Here is a 23,362-nt window from a genome sequence, read left to right as displayed (position 1 = left end):
TCCAGCTTGGAAATCCATCAGATCCAGCTTGGAAATCCATCAGATCCAGCTTGGAAATCCATCAGATCCAGCTTGGAAATCCACATCAGCTCTGCCCTGCCCCGTGTGAGCTCAAGCTGTGCCAAGACACCCGCTGCTGCTGCCCCGGTACCATGGGAAGCGCCGTTTGTCCCCTGCCACCCTGAAACCTCGGGAGAAGGGAGCTGTGCAAAGGGAGGATGAGGAATGCTCGTGGAGGAGGCAGGGAATCCACCGGGAGCAAGGGATCTGAATAAATAGAATGGATTCAAAAGCCAGCTACAAGGGAAGGACCGAGAGCATCCTTGAGGCGGCACGAGGGGGCTCCTGTCAGCACACCGTGAACGCTGACGGGGTGAGGGATGGGGAAGCTGGAGATGAAGGTGTTAAAGTGACCCTTCTGCCTGCCCGGATTGCTTGGAATGGTGGGAAGAGGGTGGGAAGCAACACAACGGCAAACCCTGAGCCTCAAACGGACCCCTCGTGCTGCGCCCCACGGAATGAAGGTGCAGCATCACTTGTGGGGCCAGGCTGGTGAATGAACCCCAACCAGAGGCATCCATAAACACGGGTCCCTTCCAGCCCGCGTGGGCCATGGCAGGAGGAGCACAACAACGGCCCCAAACCTGTGACAGCCGAGTTCTGCCCCATGAAACCCATCAGACCCCTGCCTGTTCATGTTCCATACTGGCAGCACCCGGGCTCATCCCGCTGCAAACACTGGGAGCTGAGGAGCAACGGAGCAAGCCCCCCTTCCATCCACACCACTTACCTGTGCAAGGGGCACAACCAGCAGCCCCCCCACAAGCGCTCACACAGAGGGTGATGACTCGAGGTGCGTTTTCAGGCTGCTCCTCCCATGGAGGGGGGGGTTTCTTGAGCAGGGCAACAAGCAGAAAGGTTCTGCTCGGCTTTTCCTTGGGGATGAAGGAAGGGCTGGAGGGGAAGCAGGAGGGAGCCGGGGTTACGGTCACTGCAGCAAGGGTTATAACTTGCTCCCCTACAGCACGAGTTAGATCCTTGTCACTGGGAGCAAAACCTGAAACGCAGAACAGATCTGGACCACCAAGCACTGATGAGAAGGGGCTGCGCGGGGGGCAGCTCCCTTGTCCTTCGGCACCCTCCTAGCAGCTCCCTCCAGGCTCAGGCTGCTCACGGTGGGAAGCACTCGCTGAAAGCCCCATTCCTGCCTTTGTGGATGGGGCACCTCCAAAAGTGACTGAATTAGGAACGTGCCAAAGCGAACCCAAGCAGGATGCAGGGAGAAGAACCCCCCCTTCCCCGGGCCCTGATGTGCCAGGGTTCGAGCTGGATCACAATGACCTAGGGAGGCCTCTGAGAAGGATGCTACGGAACACGCAAGAGATGAGCGCTGGCCGCGAGCGTGCTCCTGGTGCTCAGCAGGGGAGCAGGGCTCAATCCTGCCTCCCGCAGCTGCTGCCTCATCCCCTCGCTGAAGAATGGACACAAGGACTTGGGGGGGGGGTGGGTTCAGGTTTGTTTTCTTTGTTTCCCCTCTGGACAAGAGGCACGGGGTTAAAGCCTGCTCCTTCTCCCCCTTCCCCGTGTCCAAGGGTTTCCTCTTCCAACCTTCCACAGCAGCGACAGGCGGGGGCTCACCGCAAGCCTCCCCTCCTGCCCGCAGCGATCCCACCTGAGCAGGCCCAGCGGGAATGGTTCCCCAAGGAGCCCAATCCACCTAGAGAGAAAGCCAAGAGAGCTCCAGCTCCCACAGCGCGGAGTTCAGCGGCTCGCTGGAGCGCGGCGGGGACGGGGAGGGGTGTCTATATGGATGGGGATGGGTGGCTACAGGGGCACCACAGCCCTGCTCACTGCCCCTTGCAAATGACACTGGTATCGCTTTCCTCGGAGGTCCTGGTGTCCCCCGTGCCTCTACAAGGGGGTTGAAAGACTCAGTTTGCTGGAGGAGCACGGCCGCTGTCATAGGATGATGCAGCATCTGCAGAAGCGCTGTCTGCTGCCTCCCACCGACGGAGGTGGAGTCACAGGAGCGAAGTAAGCGTGGACTCTGATGTTGGGTAAATGGGTCTGGAAGGCAAACACAAGGAGGGGGGGTGACCGACAGGGTGATTTTCCCCTTTTCAGTTCATTCTGTTACTGGCAAAGAGAGTTACAGGGGATAAACAAGTGATGCCCTTTCCTACCCCCATCACTCCTGGGCTAGCTGTGGGGAGCAGAACAGCTCCTCACTGTGCACAGCCATGGCCTCCAAGAGAGTAAAGCGCTGTCATTGCTCCTCTTACCCAGGACATAGTCATGGAATGGTTTGGGTTCTCCAACCCCTTCCACTGGAGCAGCTTGCTCCAAGCCCCATGGCCTTGAACACTGCCAGGGATGGGGCAGCCACAGCTTCTCTGGGCACCCTGTGCCAGCGCCTCAGCACCCTCTCAGCTCGAGACACAGACCGAGGAGGGGAGCACTGGGACATGGGGTGCTTTAGGAGCACCCTGGCTCTGTCCCACTTGAGCCCCTGCAGCCAGCTGCCTCTAGTACAGGATTATCCCTGTTAGTTATACAGGAAGGGCCAATACAGTGCACTGCAGTCCACATGGAGGATATGAGGCAGTGGAGAGGAGGTGCCCCTGCTGCGATGCAAGCCAGTGCCACCTGTAAAACGAGTGGACACAGCAACAACCCCTTCCCTCTGAGCCAACCCGAGCCCTGTGGGTGCACAGCAGCCACTGCATCACCAGCTGATGGTCCTCAGCCCTCCCTCCTGGCCCCGAAGCCCTGCTCCTCACCCTGAGTCTCTTGATGCCGGCGCGGGTGATCTGCTGGCAGTCGTACAGCTCTATCCTCTCCAAGCTGTGGCAGCTCTTCAGGTGCTCCAGGGAGGCGTCCGTGATCAAGGGGCAGTTGTCCAGCTCGATCACTTCCAAGCGGTCGTGGGCGCAGGCGCCGTTGCCCAAGTGCCGGATCCCGTCGTCCGTGATGAGCTCGCAGTGGGACAAGCTCTGCAGCGAGCACAGCCAGGGTGAACCCAACGTCCCCTCTGCAGGTTCAAGCCATTCCCCTCGTCCTGTCCCTACATCCCTTGTCCCAAGCCCCTCTCCAGCTTTCCTGCAGCCCCTTCAGGCACTGGAGCTGCTCTCAGGTCTCCCCTTCAGGAGCCTTCTCTTCTCCAGGCTGCCCCAGCCCAGCTCCCTCAGTATCACACAGGGCAGACTGAGCCTCAACTCCCACATATTCCAACCTAGAGGAGCATCACTTTCCAGAGCCAGGCCCCAGCTCCATAATACAGGTGGGAAGACCTGCAGCCTCCTCTCCTATGGATGCAGAGGAGGGAACAAGAGGTTCTCTGGGTCAAGTTTCCAGCTGAACTCTTCCAAAGCCTTCACAGCACATCCATGAAGGCAAAGAGACAAATCCCCACAGGCTGCCCTTCAAATCCCCCTGTTTGTAGCACAGGAAACGCTGGAAGTCTCCCTTGGAACACTCACCAGAACCTGAAGCCGTGGACAGTGTATGGAAAGCTGGATTAGTGTGCTGTCTGTTATCTGGAAGAGAGGGAAAAAGCCCTTTTCAGGCTGGGTGCTTTGCTCAAGGCCTTCTCCCGTCCTGTGAGAGGAACACTGCAAAGCTGGCCTCATCCATGGCAGAGCTCCCCCGTCCTGAGCCCCAATTCCAGGCTCTTCCCCCTCCCTTCCAGCAATCACCTCAGGTTTTCCTGAATAAGCTGGAATAAGCTCACGTGAAGCAAGTGAGCAGAGCTCCATCCCATTCCAAGGGCTCTGGTGCACTGCCCCATTGCTCCCCTTTATCCCTCAGGGAGAGAGGATGCGAGCCCGGGAGGGGAACTGCCTGCGATGCCTTTGCTCAGAGCCCAGTTCTTCCTTTCCCGGGTTCACTTTGAAGCAGCTCCTGCCTGGACCAGTGCCACTTCCCCCTGTGATGGCCTCAGTTCCTGCCCTGCGTGCATCGGGAAGGCCGGGATCCTGGGCTCCTGCTGTTCCCATGGCAGGAAGCAATCCCCGCTGCCTGGACCACAGGATCCATTGCACAGCCACCCTCAGGGGCAGAGGCTTTCAGTGGGACCTTGAGGAAATGCAGCTCTTTTCCCTGCCAGCCCTCCCTGGAAGCAGTTATCTGCTTATGGCACGTGCCCTACATGTGCCCCACGGCCACTATGAGGGACGACTGCAGCACAGGAGGCAGGGATAGGGATGTCACCCCATGCCATCCCATTGCCTCGGGAGCATGGGCAGCCCCGTTCCATTCCGAGCCCTTGCCATGTCCTCTGGAACATCCTTTCCACACGGAGGGAACTTCCATTATTCCCAGCAGCACACGGAGCACAAACCTGCTCTTGCCTTGTGCATAAAGACCTTGCTATGGGGCTTCATCTCGTGGCGAGGGTCACACTTCTATCACCCCTATCACTAGTCAAGTGCTGGTTTGGTTATTACTTGATATTGATAATGAAATTTGATACTGAGATACGAACAAAGGCTCAATCCCCCCAACCAACACTGTCTTATCCTGAATACACCCAGCTTTCCTGCTCAGGATCTGAAATCCAGTCCTCCTTTGGAGCCCACCTCCTGCTCTGTCCCCCTCTTGCCCCACTGGCCGTGCTAAAGGAGGAAGAGCCAAGGGTGGCAGCTCCTACCTGGACGCACTCTTCCAGGTCCATCTTCTCAAGCTCGTGGCAGTTCTAGGAACAAAGAGAAGAGCAGGGAATGGTAACACAACACAACCCCGGTAACACAGCTCTTCGACCCGCAAGGTCCTCCCCGTGAGTGCTGCTTCTCTATGCCCAGCACCCAGTAAAGGACCACGTAAAGGCACAGGGGTGTTCCAGCCCTAGCACATAAGGGCGGTTACATTTAGGGTCGCTTGTGCACAGCCCAGCAAAGCAAACAGTGAGGTTTCCACCTCCAAGTGTTTCCCATTGCCTATGGGATGCGTGGCTCAGGGCAACGGCGAAGCCAAGGGAAAGCCATGGGTTGTCCCCATCCAGCACGAAAAGCAAGGCCAGAGCCCGGGGAAGCAGCACTTACCCTAGCGAGGGTGGTGAAGCCCACATCTGTTAGCTGGGAACACCTTGCAACTTCTAATATTCTGCATGGAAAGAGCTGACAGTCACCACGGTGCACTCACTTGGCTTTGCAGAGCGCTTCAGCACAAGCTTCCAGCACCCCAGGGATGTTCTGACCCCGTGCAGGCTCTGCTCCCTGAGAGGATGAATGGGCACAGAGCAGCCACCCTCCATACCCGAGGTGTGGAGGGGGAGAGAACAGAGTCAGGCTCCAAGGGAACGCCAAGGCAGGGAGGACTGACGTGGGAGACCACAGAACCCCAGAGTGGGTTGGGATGAAGGGACCTTAAAGCCCATCCAGCTCCAACCCCTGCCACGGGCAGGGACCCCTTCCATAGAGCAGCTTGCTCCAAGCCCCTGTGTCCTTGAACACTGCCAGGGATGGGGCAGCCACAGCTTCTCTGGGCACCCTGTGCCAGCGCCTCAGCACCCTCACAGGGAAGAGCTTCTGCCTAAGAGCTCCCCTCCGTCAGGTTAAAGCCATTCCCAAAGGGGGGATCTCACCATGGCAAGGCTGTAAACCACAACAAGAGGTGGTGTAAACCACAACAAGAGGTGGTGGAAACCACAACAAGAGGTGGTGGAAACCACAACCACCTGAGAGATGAGCCCTGCAGAACAAGTATTTGATGCCATGACGGAGGAGCCTGAAGTCTTAAGAGGTGAACCATTTGCTGCTGTGACAAGAGATCAGCTTGCTGGCAGACACTGCTGAGCCTTCCTTCACAGTGGTACCACATTTACCCACCTCTACAGGAAAAGCAGCCAACTTTCCTACAGTGCGGTCTGGATTTTACCCTATGGAGCTTACCACTGGAAAGCTGCAGCTGAACAGGAACACAGAAACCATCTGGAACTGAAATGATGCTTTACCTGCCTCTTTTTGACACTGGTTTCCATGCATTTGTACCCGTACTGCTTTAAATGGGCTAGCACAGAACACAGGGGTGCCTTTGCTTCCCCTGGAAGACACCTATTTTGTGCCATTTAATGCAGCCACTCAGCTCTTAGGGGTGGCAAGAGAATAAAACTCTCTCTTCTTTCTGCACCTGGGCATTTGCTGCATTACAGTGAAGTCCTCCTGCAGAAACTGGTCCTGACAGAAAGAGACTCTAAAAAGATAACCCAGGAGGAAGCAGAGCTGCTGCTGGGAGCCCCTGCTCTGTGAAGCACGGATTCCATCTGAAACCATCCAAACCATCCTGAACAAGCTGTTCCCATCACACGGGGCAGGAGGAAACGGTGCAGTCCCAGTCCAACAGTCACCTCACCTCAGCTGCTTTCCATCAGGGAACAAAAGCACCACGGTGCAGGACCCTGCTGCTATTGGAGCATGCATCAGCATGGCACTGCTTTACTCACAGGAGGGGTTTGGGTACATCCATGATCCCCCCCTCCTCCCATAGCAAACACCTGGAGAAAGCTCAGTGAGCAAAAGAGCCCTTTTAGAGAGGATTTCAGTGTCATGAGCACGTCACCAGGGTGGCCGGAGCTGGGGTAACCCCGTGCTGCAAACTCACCTAAGCCTTGGGCAGTTCTGTCCCAGGGCGTTCAGGATGGCATCTGTAATGTTAGAGCAGCCTGAAGCACACAAGGATTGCAACTTGTGGCATCCTCTGCATATTGTAATGAGACCATCATCTGTTATTTGCTACAAGAAAAACAACAACAACATCACAAGCCATAACAACGTAGGGTGGAGGTGCAAAGGTGCTGCTTGGGCTCCTGCTTCCAACCAGGCCCATCCCCGAGGATGAGTTATGCTCCTTTCAACCCCAAAATGCATGCAGCTCTTTCACTGGGGCAGCTGACGCAGGGTAAGCCACGCTGGAAGTGACTTGTGAGCACTGGGGAAGTGATTCCACACGCATGGAAGTGTTTCCGAGTGGAAGGAGAGGCAAGGTAACAGCGGGTCCAGACTCACCCCACAGGCAGAGTTACCCCCAAAAGGAGCTACAGGTTGTTTTCAGAGCCTCATAAAACTACACTTCAGCGCTTTGGGACCAGAACCTGAGCTGGAAGAGACAGGCTTACAGCCAAAATCCCATTCAATTCCACTGCGGCACAGCGGCTCCATCGACCTGCAGCATCCCCAGGCCCACAGGGTCCATCCAGCCCCCTGTGCTCTGCAATGGGATGGCAACAGGGCACAGATCTGCTCCAGATGTGCTCTTCCTTGTGTGGGGCTGGGAGTCTGGGGGGCAGGAGAGCGGCACAGGCAGTGGGATAAGGGAAAAGGGGTAACGGGGGGCAGAGGCTGTGCATGCTGAGGACCAGGTTAAACCTCCCTGGGCTTTCAGAGGCAGCCAGCCCCAATTCCCATAGGAAAACACCAACTTTGGGGACTAGCATTGCTTCTTTTAACAGCAGGTCTGTGGGCTGGTAAACCCAAGCTCTGGAGTGAGGAGAAGTAGAAACTGAGCAGAACTTGGTGTTTTCAAGAACCTCATCAGTTTTCTCCTCCTTTCTTCCCATTTGCCCCTTCCCAAGATCCCAGACACAGGTCTGGAACTTGCTAACAGCTCAGCCCCAGTCTCAGGGATGGGCACCAGTCTCGTAACTGCTAAAGCTGCTCCTTCAACAGGGCAAGAACAGCCCTGCATCCCCCCCAAAGGCTCTGCTCACTTGCATGGCAAAGGCAGAGCCTGCCCAGTTACCGCCTGCATCGCCCTGGCTGCAGTCTGTGTGTGCAAAGAGCCCATTCCAGGTTCTTTTTTTGGCAGAAATAGACATTTTTGGCAGAAACAGACATTTTTGGCACTGCCCAAGAGCCCTTTGGGGCAGGGAAAGGGCACTTCTTGGTTGTGCTTTATGAAGAGGCCCGAGGAGCCGTGGGCCCAGAGCAGCATCCAAGCACTCCAGGCCAATGGAAAGGATTTTTTCTTGCTCCTCCTGCAAATGAGGCAGGGCAAAGAGACAAAACAAGCGTGACAAAGGCAGTGCTGGCTGTGACACCGCTCTGGGGGCTTAGGCAACGTTGCTGAATGCTCCCAAGAAGCTGGGTTTCATCCCTTGGTTTTCAAAACCTCTTAAATTCCCTGCCTTGCACTGGTGCTGCTGCTCCTGGGATGGAGCACGTTCTGCAGGGTTCTGCTTAGAGATGGCCTCTACCAGCACAACGCTGGGGCTGCGTGGGGACATCACAGGGGGCATTACTTACTAAGCATGTCTGAAGGTTTAAAGTGACCAGTTCAGGACAATGGGCACCAATGTACTTCAGAGCTTCGTCCTCGAGCTGGAAAGGAAGGAATCAGAGAAGCGATAATAAAGCATCTATGGTTTGGATACCCATGGGGCAGAAGGGCAGGGCACTGCTGCCTCCAGACCCCCCCCTCCATGGCTTTTGGTTTTTAAGCACCTCAGGAGCAGGGTTCAGAGACCCCCAGCACTAAGTTACTGATCAAACACAGATGTAACATAGCCAGCAGTGAAATCAGGGATGAAGGAAACGCTTCCCTAGCCACCACCTTTATACTGCAACAGAGGGACCCAGAGAGAGCCTTACTTTGATGTGAGGAGCACAAACATGCCCAGGTTGCTTCCTGCTGATAAAAACAAAGCTGCTGTTCCTAAATCTCTAAGAGCAGATGGTAAGTAATTGATAACAAGGATGTATTGCCATCAATATTACTCACCACTCCATAAATACTAGAAACTCAAGCTGTTCCTGTGACCTGAATCCTCAGAAGAGCCTGAGATTGTACCTTTAATCAAGTCATTTTTACAGCCACATCATGTATTATATATATATATTATAAGGTGATGTAAACCCAGCTCATGGATTAAAACCCCAACAGCAGCATCCGTTTGGAAGAACCACTGACTCCAGCCCTTCCAGCTGGGCTGCCCTGGCTACGAGCGCTTTGTGCCCATCAGCAGTGTGGTATTGCTTTGCTTAGCAGCAGCTTGCAGGATTTTTGGTGACCAGAAACGGGGCAAAATAGGCTTTTTGTACCATCAGAACCTTACCTACACGCAGCAGAGGAAAAGGGCACTGATGGACTCGGGCTTAAGGAAGCCCTAACCCCAGATCCAAGGCAATGGGGAGGTAATCAGAAATCATTTCCAAGTGTGCCTTGAGGCTCTTAAACCCTTGGGAGTCTCTGGGTCACGGTTTCAAGTCCTGCAGGCTCGGATGTACCCTCCTTTTTCAAGGACAAGATCCTCAGATACGTGTTTGCTCTTTTCTTGCACATCAGCCTGCACTGAAAAGACCCCAGCCCACGTCCTCCTTGGCCTGTCCCAAGCCCCTCTCCAGCTTTCCTGCAGCCCCTTCAGGCACTGGAGCTGCTCTCAGGTCTCCCCTTCAGGAGCCTTCTCTTCTCCAGGCTGCCCCAGCCCAGCTCTCTCAGCCTGGCTCCAGAGCAGAGCTGCTCCAGGCTTAGAGCATCCTCATGCTCCTCCTTGTAACTCCTTAGTAAAGCTGCAATACAGGGAAGTATTGAACACACGGAGCTGAGACAGCAAAGCAAGATTAAAGGAAATCAGTCAAAGCAACAGAGAGTACAAGGGGGCAAAACCCCCCTTTCAGCTGGAAGGGTCTGCCCCAGTCTCTGCAGCCTCTTCAAAGCACAGTTATAGCTCAAGAGCTCTACGATGTACTCGCAGCAGCAGCGTGTTCCTGACTGCTGCAGAGATGCCTTTGCAAGGAGGCACACGCACAGTGATTCACTTGCACTAAGTACAGGATCCAAAGGCTACACAGAGGAGATCCCATCACCAGCACAGAGCAAAGCTCTGGCACGCTTTCTAACATCTGAGCCCTCGGAAACGGATGGGTGCAGCCCTCAGTAATGAAGTTATCTCCTTTGGAAGCAAGGTTTCCTCAATGTATCACCAGTGGGGAAGAAAGAAGAATGATTCTACAGCAATTTGTTCCCTGTCCCATTACTCACACTGAGCTCAGAGCTCTTAAAGAATCTCCATAAAAGCAGTTAACCCCCAACAGAGTCATTCCAGCAAATGGGGAAAGCCCCAGCTCCTTCATCCCCACGCTTCCAGGGAGAGCAGAAGGGTTGTTGAGAGCAGAAGGGAGCTGTTATTCACTCTCTAGGGCAGTACCTGTGTGCAGCCCTTCAGGAACAGGGCTTTGAGTCCTCCGCAGCCTCTCACCAGGGCCTGGATGCCATCCTTGGTCACTTGGTCACACCAGGAGATGTTCAGCTGTTCCAGCAATGGGCAGCCCTCGCTTTGGGAGGGAAAGGAAAAGCTTGAGTTTGGTTTGGAAAGAAATCCTGCTGCATGATCCCATTCTGGACCCCCCCAGCTCCTACACAAGGACTCACACTGTGGGTTTCTGGATCCAAAGCACCCTCAACGCAACCCAAACCAGGGCTCATTTCTGCCCAGGTGTAACTCTGCATCTGCAAATAGCTGCCAGGAGGAGTAACACCCAATTTGTAAGCAGGAACGTGCCACCATCCACCTGAGAGAGCTGCAGCACAGATGTGGCCTTGGGAAAACAGGGATGAGGAGGAAGATGCCCAAGGGAAGGGAAAAACAGGCTCGGAAAGAATGGAACCATTCACTTGCTCTTCCCGATCTGTTTTCTTCTGGTGTCCACGTTCACTCTCTAGTGTTTTTTTTCCTGTGATACAACTTCCCTGTATTTTCTTTTATTCTCTTATTAATAAATCTTAATGTATTACGTTATTTATATTGAATTTATAAGTATTATTTTTTAATAGCTTGGCCTCTATTGCTACCTTCAGTGGGGTTTTCCTGCCTCTCTTCCCATCCCAGTATCTTCCCACTGATGCCTGTCTGTCCCTTCCCTACATTACTTGGCCCTTCCACTGAGCAGACTGAAGCAGTTCTGTGTCTCCTAAGCAGCTCACCAAGGCAGCCACATGCTGGTGCTCATCCTCTGGCTCTCTAAACAACCTCTAAGCAGCAATGGCACACTTGGAGTGAAGGAGCTGCAGAACGAGCCCTTCAGAAGGGACTCAAAAAGACCCCAAAGGCTTTAACGGAGCACAGCCCTTCCTTCTGCTGCTCATGGCCATCGGGATGGATACAAACAAGGCTGAGGGCAGGTTTGCTGAGTCCTCCTCCTCTGTCTCAGCAAAGCAGGAGGCACAAGGTGAACGCTGGGCTCTGCTGGTGAACACCTGAGCTCTACATCACAGCTACACCTCAGCCTGCGTCAGCCTCCTCCAAGGCACACAAGACACAGGCAACGGTGGCTCTGCCACCCAGCAGCAAGAGTCAATGCTGTTGACCCCTACCTGAGTGCTTTCAGGGACAGGTTGGTTATGGAAGTGCAGGAAGCCAAGTCAAGGTGCCTGAGTTTAGAGCAGAACTTGCTGAGGCTGGTACACGTCCTGCAAGAGACCAGATGGGACACGCTCAGGCCCCAGAGCCACACACACACACAGAGCTCACCACATGCATCCTATCACCTCCCACCGGCCTTCCCTTAAAACAGGGCTGGAGAACCCATGGAAAAGGGGATGCAAAGAGAGGAAGGAGTTTCACTCACGCGTCGGTGATCTTGGTGCAGCCGTTCAGGTTCAGGACTTCGATGTTCCTGCAGTTCTGGGCAAATGTTCTTGAGGAAAGGAAGGGAGAAGAGTGGGTTTCAGGCAGTTTTACAGCCCTTGCTTCAATGGGAATGCAGGTACAGCTCGCTGACACGTCTCAACGTCAGCGAACGTACAACGGACAGAACGGATGCGGCCCCACGCCTGGCCTTGGCATCTCCAGTAACTCGGTGCCAGCTCGTGCAGCAGCAGCACCGAGCACTGGGAAAAACGGTTACTGTGTGAAGCTAAACCATGACAAATTCAAAAGGCTTCCATGAGAAATGAGCGTTGGGAAGGCTTCAGCCCTAAATGACACGTTCAAGGGGCTGCTGTGTTCCTGCTCTCCATGGCTATGTCCTGGGTTCAGCAGTAGCACTCATGTTTCTCCTTCGTGGTAGCTGGTGCAGTGCTGGGTTTTGGCTTCCAGCCTGGGAACAGTGCTGCTGATACCGATGGTTTTGGTTGTTGCTCAGTGGTGTTTACCCTGAGCAAGGACTTTGTGAGGTTCATCCTCTACCAGGGAGGAGGGGAAGCCAGGAGGAAGCAGAGACAGGGTGCCTGACCCAGGCTAGCCAAGGAGGTATTCCATACCACAGCACGTCATGCTGTGGTGGGGGGTAACTGGGGGTGACCTGGAAGGACAGGGGCTTCCAGATGGGACTCATTCTCTTCCCTTGTTATTTTCTCTTATCACTGCTGTCGGTGGTGGTAGCAGTGATTTGTGTTGTACACTGGTTGCTGCACTGCTCTTGTCTCAACCCCTGGGAGTTGCACTTGTTCGATCCTCCTCCCCATCCCTCATGGGAGCGGGGAAGGGGAGAGCCCTTGGGGGGGGGCCCCCCCAGCACCACTCACTGGGAGTGAGTGAACAAGCTGTCTGGCTAGGGTTTAAACCACGACAGTTCTTTTGGTGCCCAACGTGGGGCACGAGGGGTTGAGACAACGACAGATCTGAAAGGATTAATAGTGACTCGTCACAGTGCTGATTTATGGGCTCTCAAGGTTGCTCCTCTTGATCTCACAGTTTCAGTATATTGTACCTTACTTTGCTGTATTGGTGTTTTTCAAGTGTGGGGCTCGGGCTAAGGTTTTTGTCTCATTGGACTTTATGGTAATGACTTGGAATCATTGATCATGAAACTGATCTGGCTCATGCTCCCAATGTGGTCACCACCTTTATACTTTGGGAGGTATAGAATAGAAGTGCTTAGCAATTACACACCTTTTTTCTCCTTCTCAGGTGCCCAAGCTCTGAAGGAGACATCCTTTTACCCTCCCAGTCTGCGTGTTTCTGTGCGTGCCACGCCGAGCTCAGGTCCAAAGCATCCCTCGGACCCCCTGCAGAGATGGGGTCCCCCTTCCCATCACCTTTAAGAGCAGGAAGAAGCCCGCCCGCTACCTCAGCGCGTTGTCTCCCACTCCCAGGCAGCCGCGCAGGCTGAGCTTCCGCAGGAAACCCCCGCATCTCTTGGAGATGTTCTCAACCACCCGGCCCTGTTGGGACACACAAAGCAGTGCAATGAGACACACCCCCCCCCCCCAGCAGCCCCACGCTGAGCCCCCGATGCTGCGCGCCGACAAGGTTGGTGCTCGAGGGGAAAGCGGGGCTCACAAACACAGGGGCCGGGATAAGGATGTGGGGCAGGGAGAGGGGGAGTTATTCAGCTTCTGAAGATGGAGAGGGAAGGACCAACCACCTAAAGGCACGCAGGCTGATGACTGAGGAGCTTCCTCCAGTTCAGAGCTCCTGGGCATCCATAGGTGACAGCAGCAGTGCCCTGGCTACAACAGGGCAGTAAGGCTTGCAAATAAGCCCAGTCCATACACTATAACTGCCTATAATGAGCCCTATTCAAGAGAGGCATGAGGCAGAACCAGGCCAGGAGTCTTCTTCTCAGAGAAAAAGGGATTCAAACATCTGTGTTCAAGAGATCTGTATCACTGGGAGCCTCCAAAGACACCACTGAGCATCTCTGGAGAGAGGCTGGCATTGAGCTGGCTACTGCTCACTGTGAATGAATCACACACATAGCCACACACTGGTTTGGGTTGGAAGGCACCTTAAAGCTCATCCAGTTCCAACCCCTGCTACAGGCAGAGCCACCTTCCACTAGAGCAGCTTGCTCCAAGCCCCCAAAACCATTGAGAGACTACTGGTATCAGTGTGCAGAGATTCAGACACCTCCTCCCCTTGTCTACATGGTTGTTCACCGCAGAGCACGAACATCCCTTGGTTCTTCAAGTATCAGCTGGCATTTAAGACCTCATACCAGTGATGAGAGTCTTCTATAATCTTTCTCCAGTCCAAAAACTGATCAAGCATCATAACCCCATGATCAACAGAGGAATGAGTTCAGTGAGAGCTCTGGATGAGGTTCTGGTGCCATCTGGCTGTAGTGCGCTGTGGAAGCACTGCCCTGGCTGAGGGCTGAGGCTCAGCCTGCTCCTCCACGTGGAAGGGCAGGAAAACCTGCCCCAGGCTGTGTGGTTCTGCAGCTCCTCTGGCAGGCTTTGGAATTCACAGGCTTGGATGAGGGGATTCAGATGCTTCCAGCCTGGATCCAAGGAGGAAATTCTTTGCTGTGAGGGTGCTGAGGCACTGGAATGGGCTGCCCAGGGAGGTTGTGAATGCTCCATCCCTGGCAGTGTTCAAGGCCAGGTTGGACAAGGCCTTGGGTGCCATGGTTCAGTGTGAGGTGTCCCTGCCCATGGCAGGGGGTTGGAACTGCATGATCTTAAGGTCCTTTCCAACCCGAACTGTTCTATGATTCTAGGATTCTGTAACTCTGCTCTGCCTCCATGGAAGGAAAGCCAGAACTTCCAAGGGTTCATTAGCAAGCAAATCACCCCATTTCCTTCCTCCCAGAAGCCTCAGGCCACTCAGCCCCTGTAGGTGCAGCACCACAGACCTCCTCCTTCAGCAGGGGGTCCGAGCTGCTCAGACACAGCAGCAGGAGATGAATTTCACCATTTCCTCCTCAAATAACACGTGTGTTTCCCACCAGCTCCCATGGGTGAGACTCTTGAGCCTCTGTTATGAGTTAAAACAATCTGCTCCTTATTTCCCTGCTCCAATCTGTCATACAAAGAGGACAGAACATTCCCTTTTCCTAACCAATGCAAGCTCCACTCGAAGACCAGCACAGCAGCATCCATTCCCATCAGTGCTGAGTAACCCCCATCTTACAGCCTTGGAACAGCTACAACGAAGCCTTTCCAAAGCTGCATCTCTTAGGAACTATTTTGCCCTTATCCCCCCCCCCAAAAACACTTTCATATATCAATATATGTCATATATCAGTGTCTGATATAAAGCTAAGCCAGGACAGAGACATCCAGGCCATGTTTCAAGAGGTATTCAGTGTTAATGGTCTAAGCCAGGGCTCTGTTAACACCCAAGTGAAAAGTAGCCTCCATTCTGCCCTACAGGAGCAGTAGCTCTGCACCAGAATGGCACCGTTCTCCTTATTTCTGGTCTCAGAGCACACACAGAACCACTTCCCTTCTATTACCACCTTTAAGTCACGATACAGACACAGAATCCCATCCGTCTTCAAAGGCTGAATGCATTGCCAAGGCTTTAAAGTCTCCCTGAAGCTAAGGAGAACTGAAATGAATGATTTCTCTCTCCGGGAAAGGCAACGGGGGCTACGTTGGGAGTATGAATCCATTCTGGGCTGTAATTACATATTAAACAAGAAAAAGGGGTTTGTATGTCACTTAATTATACCTCAATATCCCTCTGGAAATCAAACAGGTCAATTCGCTGCCAGTTGCTGCCATCCAGGGCCAGAACATTCCATGCCTTTATTGGGGGAAAAGAAAGGTAAATGTGTTGTTAATAGGGAAAAAAGATGCCAGTGGGGACCCAGTTACAGGTTGTTCCTTTCAGAACCAACACTGGGGCTCAGGTGTAAAAGCAACAGGTCACTAGAGCAGCTCTTGCTCGGACAACAGTCCCCCTCACTATGGGGCACACTCTTCCAAGCCCATGGTGCCCCAGCCCCTGTGCTCCCACACAAGGTGAAGATGCTGAGGCAGGTCAGGAGGCAGTGCTGCAGCATCTTCATGGTCCTGGATGCAATTTAATCCCCTCTAATGCACCTAAACCAAAGCCTTCAGGGGATGCTATAGTGGGGTCAGTGTGAACACGAAGGATACCAGGACATGGGGAAACCCTATACCGGGTACCTACAGTGCCAAGAGAAATGAAGCCAGGCTGAGGGTGCAGAAGGGGTGGTGGTGCTGGGATGGGGGACTTGGTGACCAGGTCCCACGGTGATGGGTGAAGCTGTCGCCTCCTCTCACACCTCTCTTGCCTCCAGCAGAAAGAGGTGTTCCAAGCACTTCCACAGCTTGGTGCACTTGGTGCCCCATTCCACAGATGGGGAATTCAGAGCTTTGTAAGCCATCCAGCCAACACAGCCAGCTCTGACCCCAAAGCCCTGCACCCGGGGCTTACAGCCCCTGCCTTATGGGGTTGCTTTGGTTTGTTTAAACAGCCACCCAAAATCTCACGTGGCTCATGCTAGAAATGAGAACCAGGAACTGAAAGTCACCAATTCTGCCCTTAATGAATCAAAAAAGGGTTGTCAACACAGAACCCATCATTATGACAACGGGTATGTGCATCTGCATGTGTTTGGACTACATCTATCACATGCACTAAGCTGCATCTCCATCACCACGTAGCAGCTGGTGTGCAAGCCATGTACAGACAGAACTGTAAGCATTCATTACATCTCTGCATTTGCAATCTCATTGCTGATGTGGTTTAAGACCTGGTTATCACCATGAGAGAAAGTTAAGAGCTCCAGCAGGGAATAAAGGCATCAGTGGCTGCAGATTTTAATGTGTAATGGAGGGAACTTTACCCACAGCCTTTTGGAGCTCTAGCACAGGTACTTCAGTCCTTTACAATACCTGTTGGGTCACGTCATGACTACAGCGTTCTCTGATGCCCTGGGGATTGTGTGAGCAGGAGGGAGAACAGGAGCAAGTGACAGAAACAGGAGCACAGCCTGACATGGGCAAGACTCTTGGACAGCCCATTCTGGTCCGTATTGCTTTGCTGGAGCAGGGGATTTCAGCTGGCAGAGCTCTCACTGCAAGGCTGCTGTTATTCAGAGAGCACAGGGTGGTCACTGCAACGCCCGGACATCACCCAGCGGGGTTTAATGCAGTCAGAAATGGGTAAGCTCAGGCTTTCTCACTCTTCTGAACTCTGAATAACGGAGCTCAAGCTTGAACCCAGGCTGCTCAGCTCTGGAGGGGTCACTCAGCACTGCCAGGGCACTGACCACTGACCACACCACTGCAAACACCCTCCGCAGGGAACCCACTCCCCACTCCTGGCTGCAGCGATGCCTCCTCCATGCACCACAGTAGACACTGGTAAGATAAAGGATCCAAAGAGCTGTGGTGCCTGTAACTGGTCCTGCAGGTGGAGTTCTCCCAAGCGGATCATCCAAGCTGGATTTCGGGAGCTGAAGCCCTGAAAACTTGGAGCTGCTTAAGGAAAAAACAAGCCTGAGGAAAACAGACCCAGTTCAACTTCCATCCTTATTTTGACTATAGGAAAGTCACTTGCATTGACATTTATCACCAGCAAACCCCACAAGATGCCTTTTTAGACTCCTCCAAGGATGGTGCTTTCATCAACCTGGGCTGACTGGAGGGCTCTTGGGCAAAAAGGGAGCCAGCTCCACACAGTAACCATGCAGGGGACACTGGCAAAGGGATTTCAAGCTCTGAGTCCCCCTTCACTGCTGATATGAGAAGCTTCTGGTATTGTGGTGTTATTCAGTGCCCTGTGTTAACAATAGCTGAGAGACACAAAGCTCCCTCAGCATTAATCCTTGTGGTCTGACATGCGAGGGGAGGCCGGGGCCACCCAACTCCAACCCAGCTGTTCCCATCCAGCAGCAAGGAGGCAGGTTCTTACCCTGGACACTTGAGCACAGCGACACAGAGTGACCACATCCAGGAAGGAGAAAATCCTGGAAGAGAAAGAGAAGAACCCTTCTTGGTTACGGGCGTTTAAAGCACATTAAACCAGGGTGAACAAAGGGCAAACCAAAGCCCTGGAGACAGCAAAACTTCTTTGTGATTCAGCTGAAAGCTGAACTGTGAAAAGAAGTGCAGGGTTAGCAGCTGACACGTGAAAGCAGGACACAGGCACTGAGGCACCGGGCAACATTCATCTCCCACCTTGTAGCGCTTGCTGGCAGCAAACTGAATGGCTGTTTATCAAGAGATGCTCACGGGTATCGTGTAGCTTAATGGCTCAGTTAGGTCAGGACGGGGCACAACGTTCACACTGGGGTGGTTTGGCTCCTATTTGACACAGGGAGAGGTTGTCTGAATAACCATAAACCATACACGACCGCATTGATCTCTTCACATTAGGGAGCCTTCAACGGGCTCAGGTGTATGTGCCCGAGAGGAGAGCACGGATGTCACGGCCCAGTGTAGCACTGCAAAGTGTCATTGTGGACTTCCTTCATCCCAAGAAATAGGGCAGCAACACCAGGGTGTTGGCCCCAGCCCCTGGGTGTGCCCTGGCAGGGGAATGACAGAGCAGTGACCACATCGCCTCAACGCTGAACGCATCCCCCGGCTGCGAGCTGCATTGGTGCAGAGCAAAATCCTCCTCCTACCCCTGTGTTAGCAACACCTCGGGCTTGGAACAGCTGTGTGAAAAACAAGGGATAACCCATGCACCGAAATCTGGCTGTCCCGAGAGGGAGGCCACGGGGATGCTGCGAGGGCTGGAGCAGCTCTGCTCTGGAGCCAGGCTGAGAGAGCTGGGCTGGGGCAGCCTGGAGAAGAGAAGGCTCCTGAAGGGGAGACCTGAGAGCAGCTCCAGTGCCTGAAGGGGCTGCAGGAAAGCTGGAGAGGGGCCTGGGACAAGGGATGTAGGGACAGGCCAAGGGGAATGGCTTGAACCTGCCAGAGGGGAGACTGAGAGGAGCTCTTAGGCAGAAGCTCTTCCCTGGGAGGGTGCTGAGGCGCTGGCACAGGGTGCCCAGAGAAGCTGTGGCTGCCCCATCCCTGGCAGTGTTCAAGGCCAGGTTGGACACAGGGGCTTGGAGCAAGCTGCTCCAGTGGAAGGGGTCCCTGCCCGTGGCAGGGGTTGGAGCTGGAGGAGCTTTAAGGTCCCTTCAACCAAAACCAGTCAGGGATTCTTTGACCATTCTATGTCACGACACGATGATCGCACGATCAATCTTTCTTGACCAGCAGGTACATACAAAACACTTCAGCAACATCAGTGTTGATGGAAGAGAAAAGGATGCTGCTGCCCGAGGATGAATGCAGATTATCAAAGCACGGATGCTCACAGGTATCACATAGCTTTAGCAGCCAAACCTTCAGCCAGGATAGGGCAGAATCAACAGCCACGGGTGCTCCTGTGTTTCTACACCACTCAAACACACAGATTCAAGGCATCTGGTTCAAGATAGCTCTCGCCTGTTCCTTACTCATCTCATCATGAGATATTTGCACTTCAAAGGTCTGGAAAAGAGCTACACACACTTCACTGTAACAGCGCTTTGGGAACCCACTTCTGGACGCAAGCAGCAGTTTCACACTCCCTGCTGATGGACAACTCTTCCCCTCCCATTCAGTGTCATTTACTCCTGCGTGTCTGCGAGCACTGAGGATTTATTCAGCACAAAGCCCATGTACAACAATACAAGGAAAGCCTGGGGAAATGGGAGAAGCAAGGGAAAATTCTTCCTTTCCCCCTGGATTCCCATTGTGGCAGCAACCACCACCCCAGGCTCCATGGGAACAGCAGCCGGGTCAGGAACCACGCAAGCTTTCCATATTTTCCTTAAGATGGCTTTCTCCATGGAAATCCCAGGCTATGAATAACCCTCTCATGCCTCCATAGGGCTGATGAGGTCTTGGCCAAACGCTTTCCTCCTTCCTGCTCCTCCCTTCCCCGGCTGCCCCCGCAGCAAAAGGGATGTCAACGCTCGCCCTTCTCCCCTCTGAGGCTGCTGGTGCCGAGCTCTGCCAGGAGCTCCCTTTGGAGGCTTTGGCTCTGCAGAGCTGGAGAGCATTTGTCAGTGCGTTCCGAACGGCTCCTGCCCTCGCTCAGGAGCACGAGCCCGTGATTCAGCACAAGGAGCCTGCAGGAATGACTCCTGCAGCAGCAGGCGCTGCCCCGCGCCGAGGTTTGGGCATTGCAGAGCTGGCTCCAGCTACAGCCCTTTGGTGAAGTGGGGAGAGCAGGAGGAACCCAGTTAAATCCTGCAGGCACGATGACACCAGCCAGGAGTTCCAACGCCACCCTGAACCAGCTTTGCCTCCTCGAAGGAGCTGCCCCTGCAGGGACAGGCCAAGGGGAATGGCTTGAACCTGCCAGAGGGGAGACGGAGATGAGCTCTTAGGCAGAAGCTCTTCCCTGGGAGGGTGGTGGGACACTGGGATGGGTTCAATGGAGAAGGTTTGGGTGCCCCATCCCTGGCAGTGCTCAAGGCCAGGTTGGACACAGGGGCTTGGAGCAAGCTGCTCCAGTGGAAGGGGTCCCTGCCCGTGGCAGGGGTTGGAGCTGGATGAGCTCTAAGGTCCCTTCACCCCAAACCAGGCTGGCATTCCATGAGTATTGGTTTCCCCAATTCTGCCTTAACACATCAACCTGCCCAGAGCTGGGATGTGGATTCGTACACCCAGCACAATGGGTGTGCTCTGTTCCCAGCTGACTGCTGCTCCCTTACACTGGTCTTTTTGCTCTTCCGAGCCAACAGTAATAACCCACACCAAGAGCTACCATCAAACAGTGATCGCAGGTGAAGGCAGACCGAGCATTGCATTCCAAACAGGAATGAAACCCAAGTGTGGAAGTGCAGCAGATGGAATTGTTTCACCACAAAGTGACTCCCCTGCCTGAGCAGTTCAGCTCTGAGCCACACTGCAAGGCAGGGCATTCTGCAGCCTTCAGCCTCTTAATCCACTCAGGGTTTTCCAGGACTCCTCACTTTCCCACTGCCATTCTAATTGGATTAGGGTCAAGACTCTAATGCCATCCCTGGCTGCTTCGGGCTTGGAGGTGAGCTAGCTTAGACCTTCAGCCTGCTATAATTATCCAGTGACCCACCAGTCCTGTTGCATTTTGCACTTTATACCAATGGGCTGCTCTGCAGAGGAGAAAGGACAACTTTGCTGTCACCTCATCGCCCCCAATGAGCTCTGCTCCTGCCTGGTCCTGAGCAGAACTCGAGCTCCTGAGGAATAAATTAACTTGAAGGTCAGGTGGCAAAGGCACTGCCCATGGCTGTGCTGGAGATGGGCAGGCAGCAGCACAGAGGAAAAGCTGCTTAGGCCAGGAGAGAACTGAGGACTGCTTGACCTGCCCATGAACCAGCAAGGAAAAGAGAGCTCCTGCTGCCAAGGGAAGCTGTTGAGCAGCCCCACGTCACAGCAGGAGGAAACCTGCTTCAGGGAAGCAGCAGAGATCCCCCTGCCACGGAACATCCACATCTGCGGCTGGGGTTTGGCTTCCAGACACAACAGGCACCTGGCAAGCAGCCCTCAAAAGAATGAACGCACCTTTCCCAGAGCATCATCGCTGCCAGCGCAGGGCAACAGGGATGGGATGGGGAAACGACCACAGGCACAGCTGCCAGGGACCAGGAATTCAGTGCTGGGGGTCAGGGAGGTGGGGGCAGCACTGAAGGGTTGGCTCCTTTGTCAGTGTAAGAGGTGCAGTGATGGATGAAGGTGCAAGCTCCTACAAGCTCAGCTGGCAGCAGGCAAAGCTGAGGCAGGCACAGCAGTAGGAGGACAAGGACTGGGGAGCCATCAACTGATCCCTAGCCCCAAATGGCTCTGTTCAGAGTCCTGCTCTTGGGGAACACAGGGCAAACGCCACCGATACCAGCACCAGGACAGAACACGACAGGAGCTTTGCAAGGAGAGCCTGCAGTGCGTTTGCCACCTCCATCCCAGCCTCCCGGACAAAAGCACCACTGGAGCCGCACGTCTGTGTCTCGGGGCTGGGACAAAGGCTGCTGTTCACCCCTCTGCTCTCCTCCCACTCTTCGTTTTGCTCCAATAGAGCTTTCCACTCTGCAGCCACACTACACGAGACATCAATGCCATCTGCAGCACGAACAAACCAGGGCACAAGACATTGCACAGCAGCACTGCTTGAACACACAAGGCTTTGTCTTGTAGACAGTGACACCCATTTACAGGAGATGCCTGCAGATAACTGCATCCAGGCTGCTCTCTGAAAGGCTGCACTGTCACTCCTCACTAATTCATTTTCACAATATGCTAACAGGGAATTCCAACTCTCAAACCATCACTTATGAACTTTAAACGTTTATAAACTCACCCTCCTGCTCTCTCCTGTGCTCCTCCCGCTGCTCAACACTTGCCCTGGTCTACAGCAGCTTGGGCTGATGTGTGATAGCAAGACACAGAAGACAAAAGCATCTCCACAGGGCAGAGCTCCTCTCCCCACACATTTTACCACCACTTGGTGCTGACATTACCACGGTTTCTTGTCAATACTTCAAGCTACCACCTGCAATTGCCTTCACCATTGATGATGCTTCACTACTTCAATCATTCTATTTGGTCCAGCCCCTCAGCTTCGAGCACGGGTGGACACAGCTTTACCTCCAGATGCCACACAGTGATGCCTGAGGTACAACCACACACACCCCATCACTGCTCCTGCACCAGGGAAGGCAGACACTGAAAGGTGCAGATGTGTGTGCACAGGGAAAGGCAGAGCTCTCCTCCGAAACCCTCAAAGCCTGGTCCTTGAGCTCTGCCACCAGGAGCATCCTGCCCTATGTCTCCTATGGATGAGGACCAGGACAAAGTCTGCTCGTGCCCAACTGCAGCAGAGAAATTCACTTCTTACTAGCACTGAACTCTTTGAGAGGCAGAATCCTGTTCTAGACATCAGCAGCTACTCACCATGTATTTTCACTAAGCATTTTAGTCCTAGGGTTCTTCCATCTACAAACCAGCAATCTGAAAACCCCAAACCTAATCATATTTAGCATAAACTGCTGCAGACCTCTGATCCGCTTCTGCTTGTCTATGGCTTTTCTAAAGTGACCTGATCCAAGCTCATGATTTAGGAGCATAACCAGCAAAGTACCAGCCCCTGGGCTCCATGATGGGGAAGGGAAAGGACTCACCGGAGCAGCAGCTCTTTTGGAAGCTTCTTGTTGATCACAGCTTCGTCGTTGTTTGAGAACATCTGTAAAGGAAACAAAATTCAAGCCATTGAGCCACGGGTTCTCATGAAGGAAAGGAAACCTACCTGAGGGAAGAAGCTGCTGCTTAACAAAGCCATTCTGAGAGAGACGTCTGCCCCCAGCAACCCTCAAAAGAGAAACTTTGTGCTCAAGCTTTCAACCTCCTGGATTAGATGATGCTTGGGTAGAATATTACATCCAGTATGGATTATAAATGGTCCAAAAGGCTCCATGGGTTGAGAGATGAAATACAAATGGAGATTCTAGGCCCTGGAGCTGCTCTCAGGTCTCCCCTTCAGGAGCCTTCTCTTCTCCAGGCTGCCCCAGCCCAGCTCTCTCAGCCTGGCTCCAGAGCAGAGCTGCTCCAACCCTGAAGCATCCCCATGGCCTCCTCTGGCCTCATCCAACAGCTCCACGTCCCTCTTGTGCTGTTACCCCAGAGCTGGATCAGGAGTGCAGAGGGGGGGCAATCACTGCAGTGGCCAACAAGTGACAAAGCTGCAATGGACTCAGAACCCTCCGAAATAACC

The 23,362-nt window shown here is 53.8% G+C and overlaps 1 protein-coding gene across 1 annotated transcript; it reads right to left on the bottom strand.

Annotated features, from left to right (window-relative positions):
* Nucleotides 1-1,778: 1,778 nt before the first annotated feature.
* FBXL20 (F-box and leucine rich repeat protein 20) lies at nt 1,779-22,893 on the bottom strand. The gene is made up of 14 exons (XM_057417034.1): nt 22,773-22,893; nt 17,546-17,600; nt 15,332-15,406; nt 13,001-13,095; nt 11,559-11,627; nt 11,305-11,400; nt 10,139-10,265; nt 8,238-8,312; nt 6,598-6,728; nt 5,040-5,100; nt 4,649-4,693; nt 3,480-3,536; nt 2,781-2,993; nt 1,779-2,067 (listed from the first exon to the last, which is right to left on the bottom strand). The coding sequence occupies exons 1-14, from the start codon at nt 22,832-22,834 to the stop codon at nt 1,960-1,962; spliced, it is 1,269 nt and encodes a 422-aa protein (XP_057273017.1). The 5' UTR covers nt 22,835-22,893; the 3' UTR covers nt 1,779-1,959.
* Between the last annotated feature and the right edge of the window lie 469 nt (nt 22,894-23,362).

The sequence above is a fragment of the Pezoporus wallicus genome, unplaced genomic scaffold, assembly GCF_028554395.1.
Source record: "Pezoporus wallicus isolate ANWC-B61680 ecotype Strahan unplaced genomic scaffold, APGP_CSIRO_Pwel_v1 contig_9307, whole genome shotgun sequence".
NCBI lineage: Eukaryota > Metazoa > Chordata > Aves > Psittaciformes > Psittacidae > Pezoporus > Pezoporus wallicus.
The sequence above is the reverse complement of the archived record's forward strand: the minus strand, read 5'-3'. Positions and strand labels throughout refer to the sequence as shown.

Coding starts and splice junctions, on each gene's coding strand:
- FBXL20 (XM_057417034.1), bottom strand. CDS start 22,834: ATGTTCTCAAACAACGACGAAGCTGTGATCAACAAGAAGCTTCCAAAA. Junction 15,407..17,545: donor GCTGTGCTCAAGTGTCCAGG/GTAAGAACCTGC, acceptor CCCCCAATAAAG/GCATGGAATGTTCTGGCCCT. Junction 5,101..6,597: donor CAGAACTGCCCAAGGCTTAG/GTGAGTTTGCAG, acceptor CTTTCCATGCAG/AATATTAGAAGTTGCAAGGT.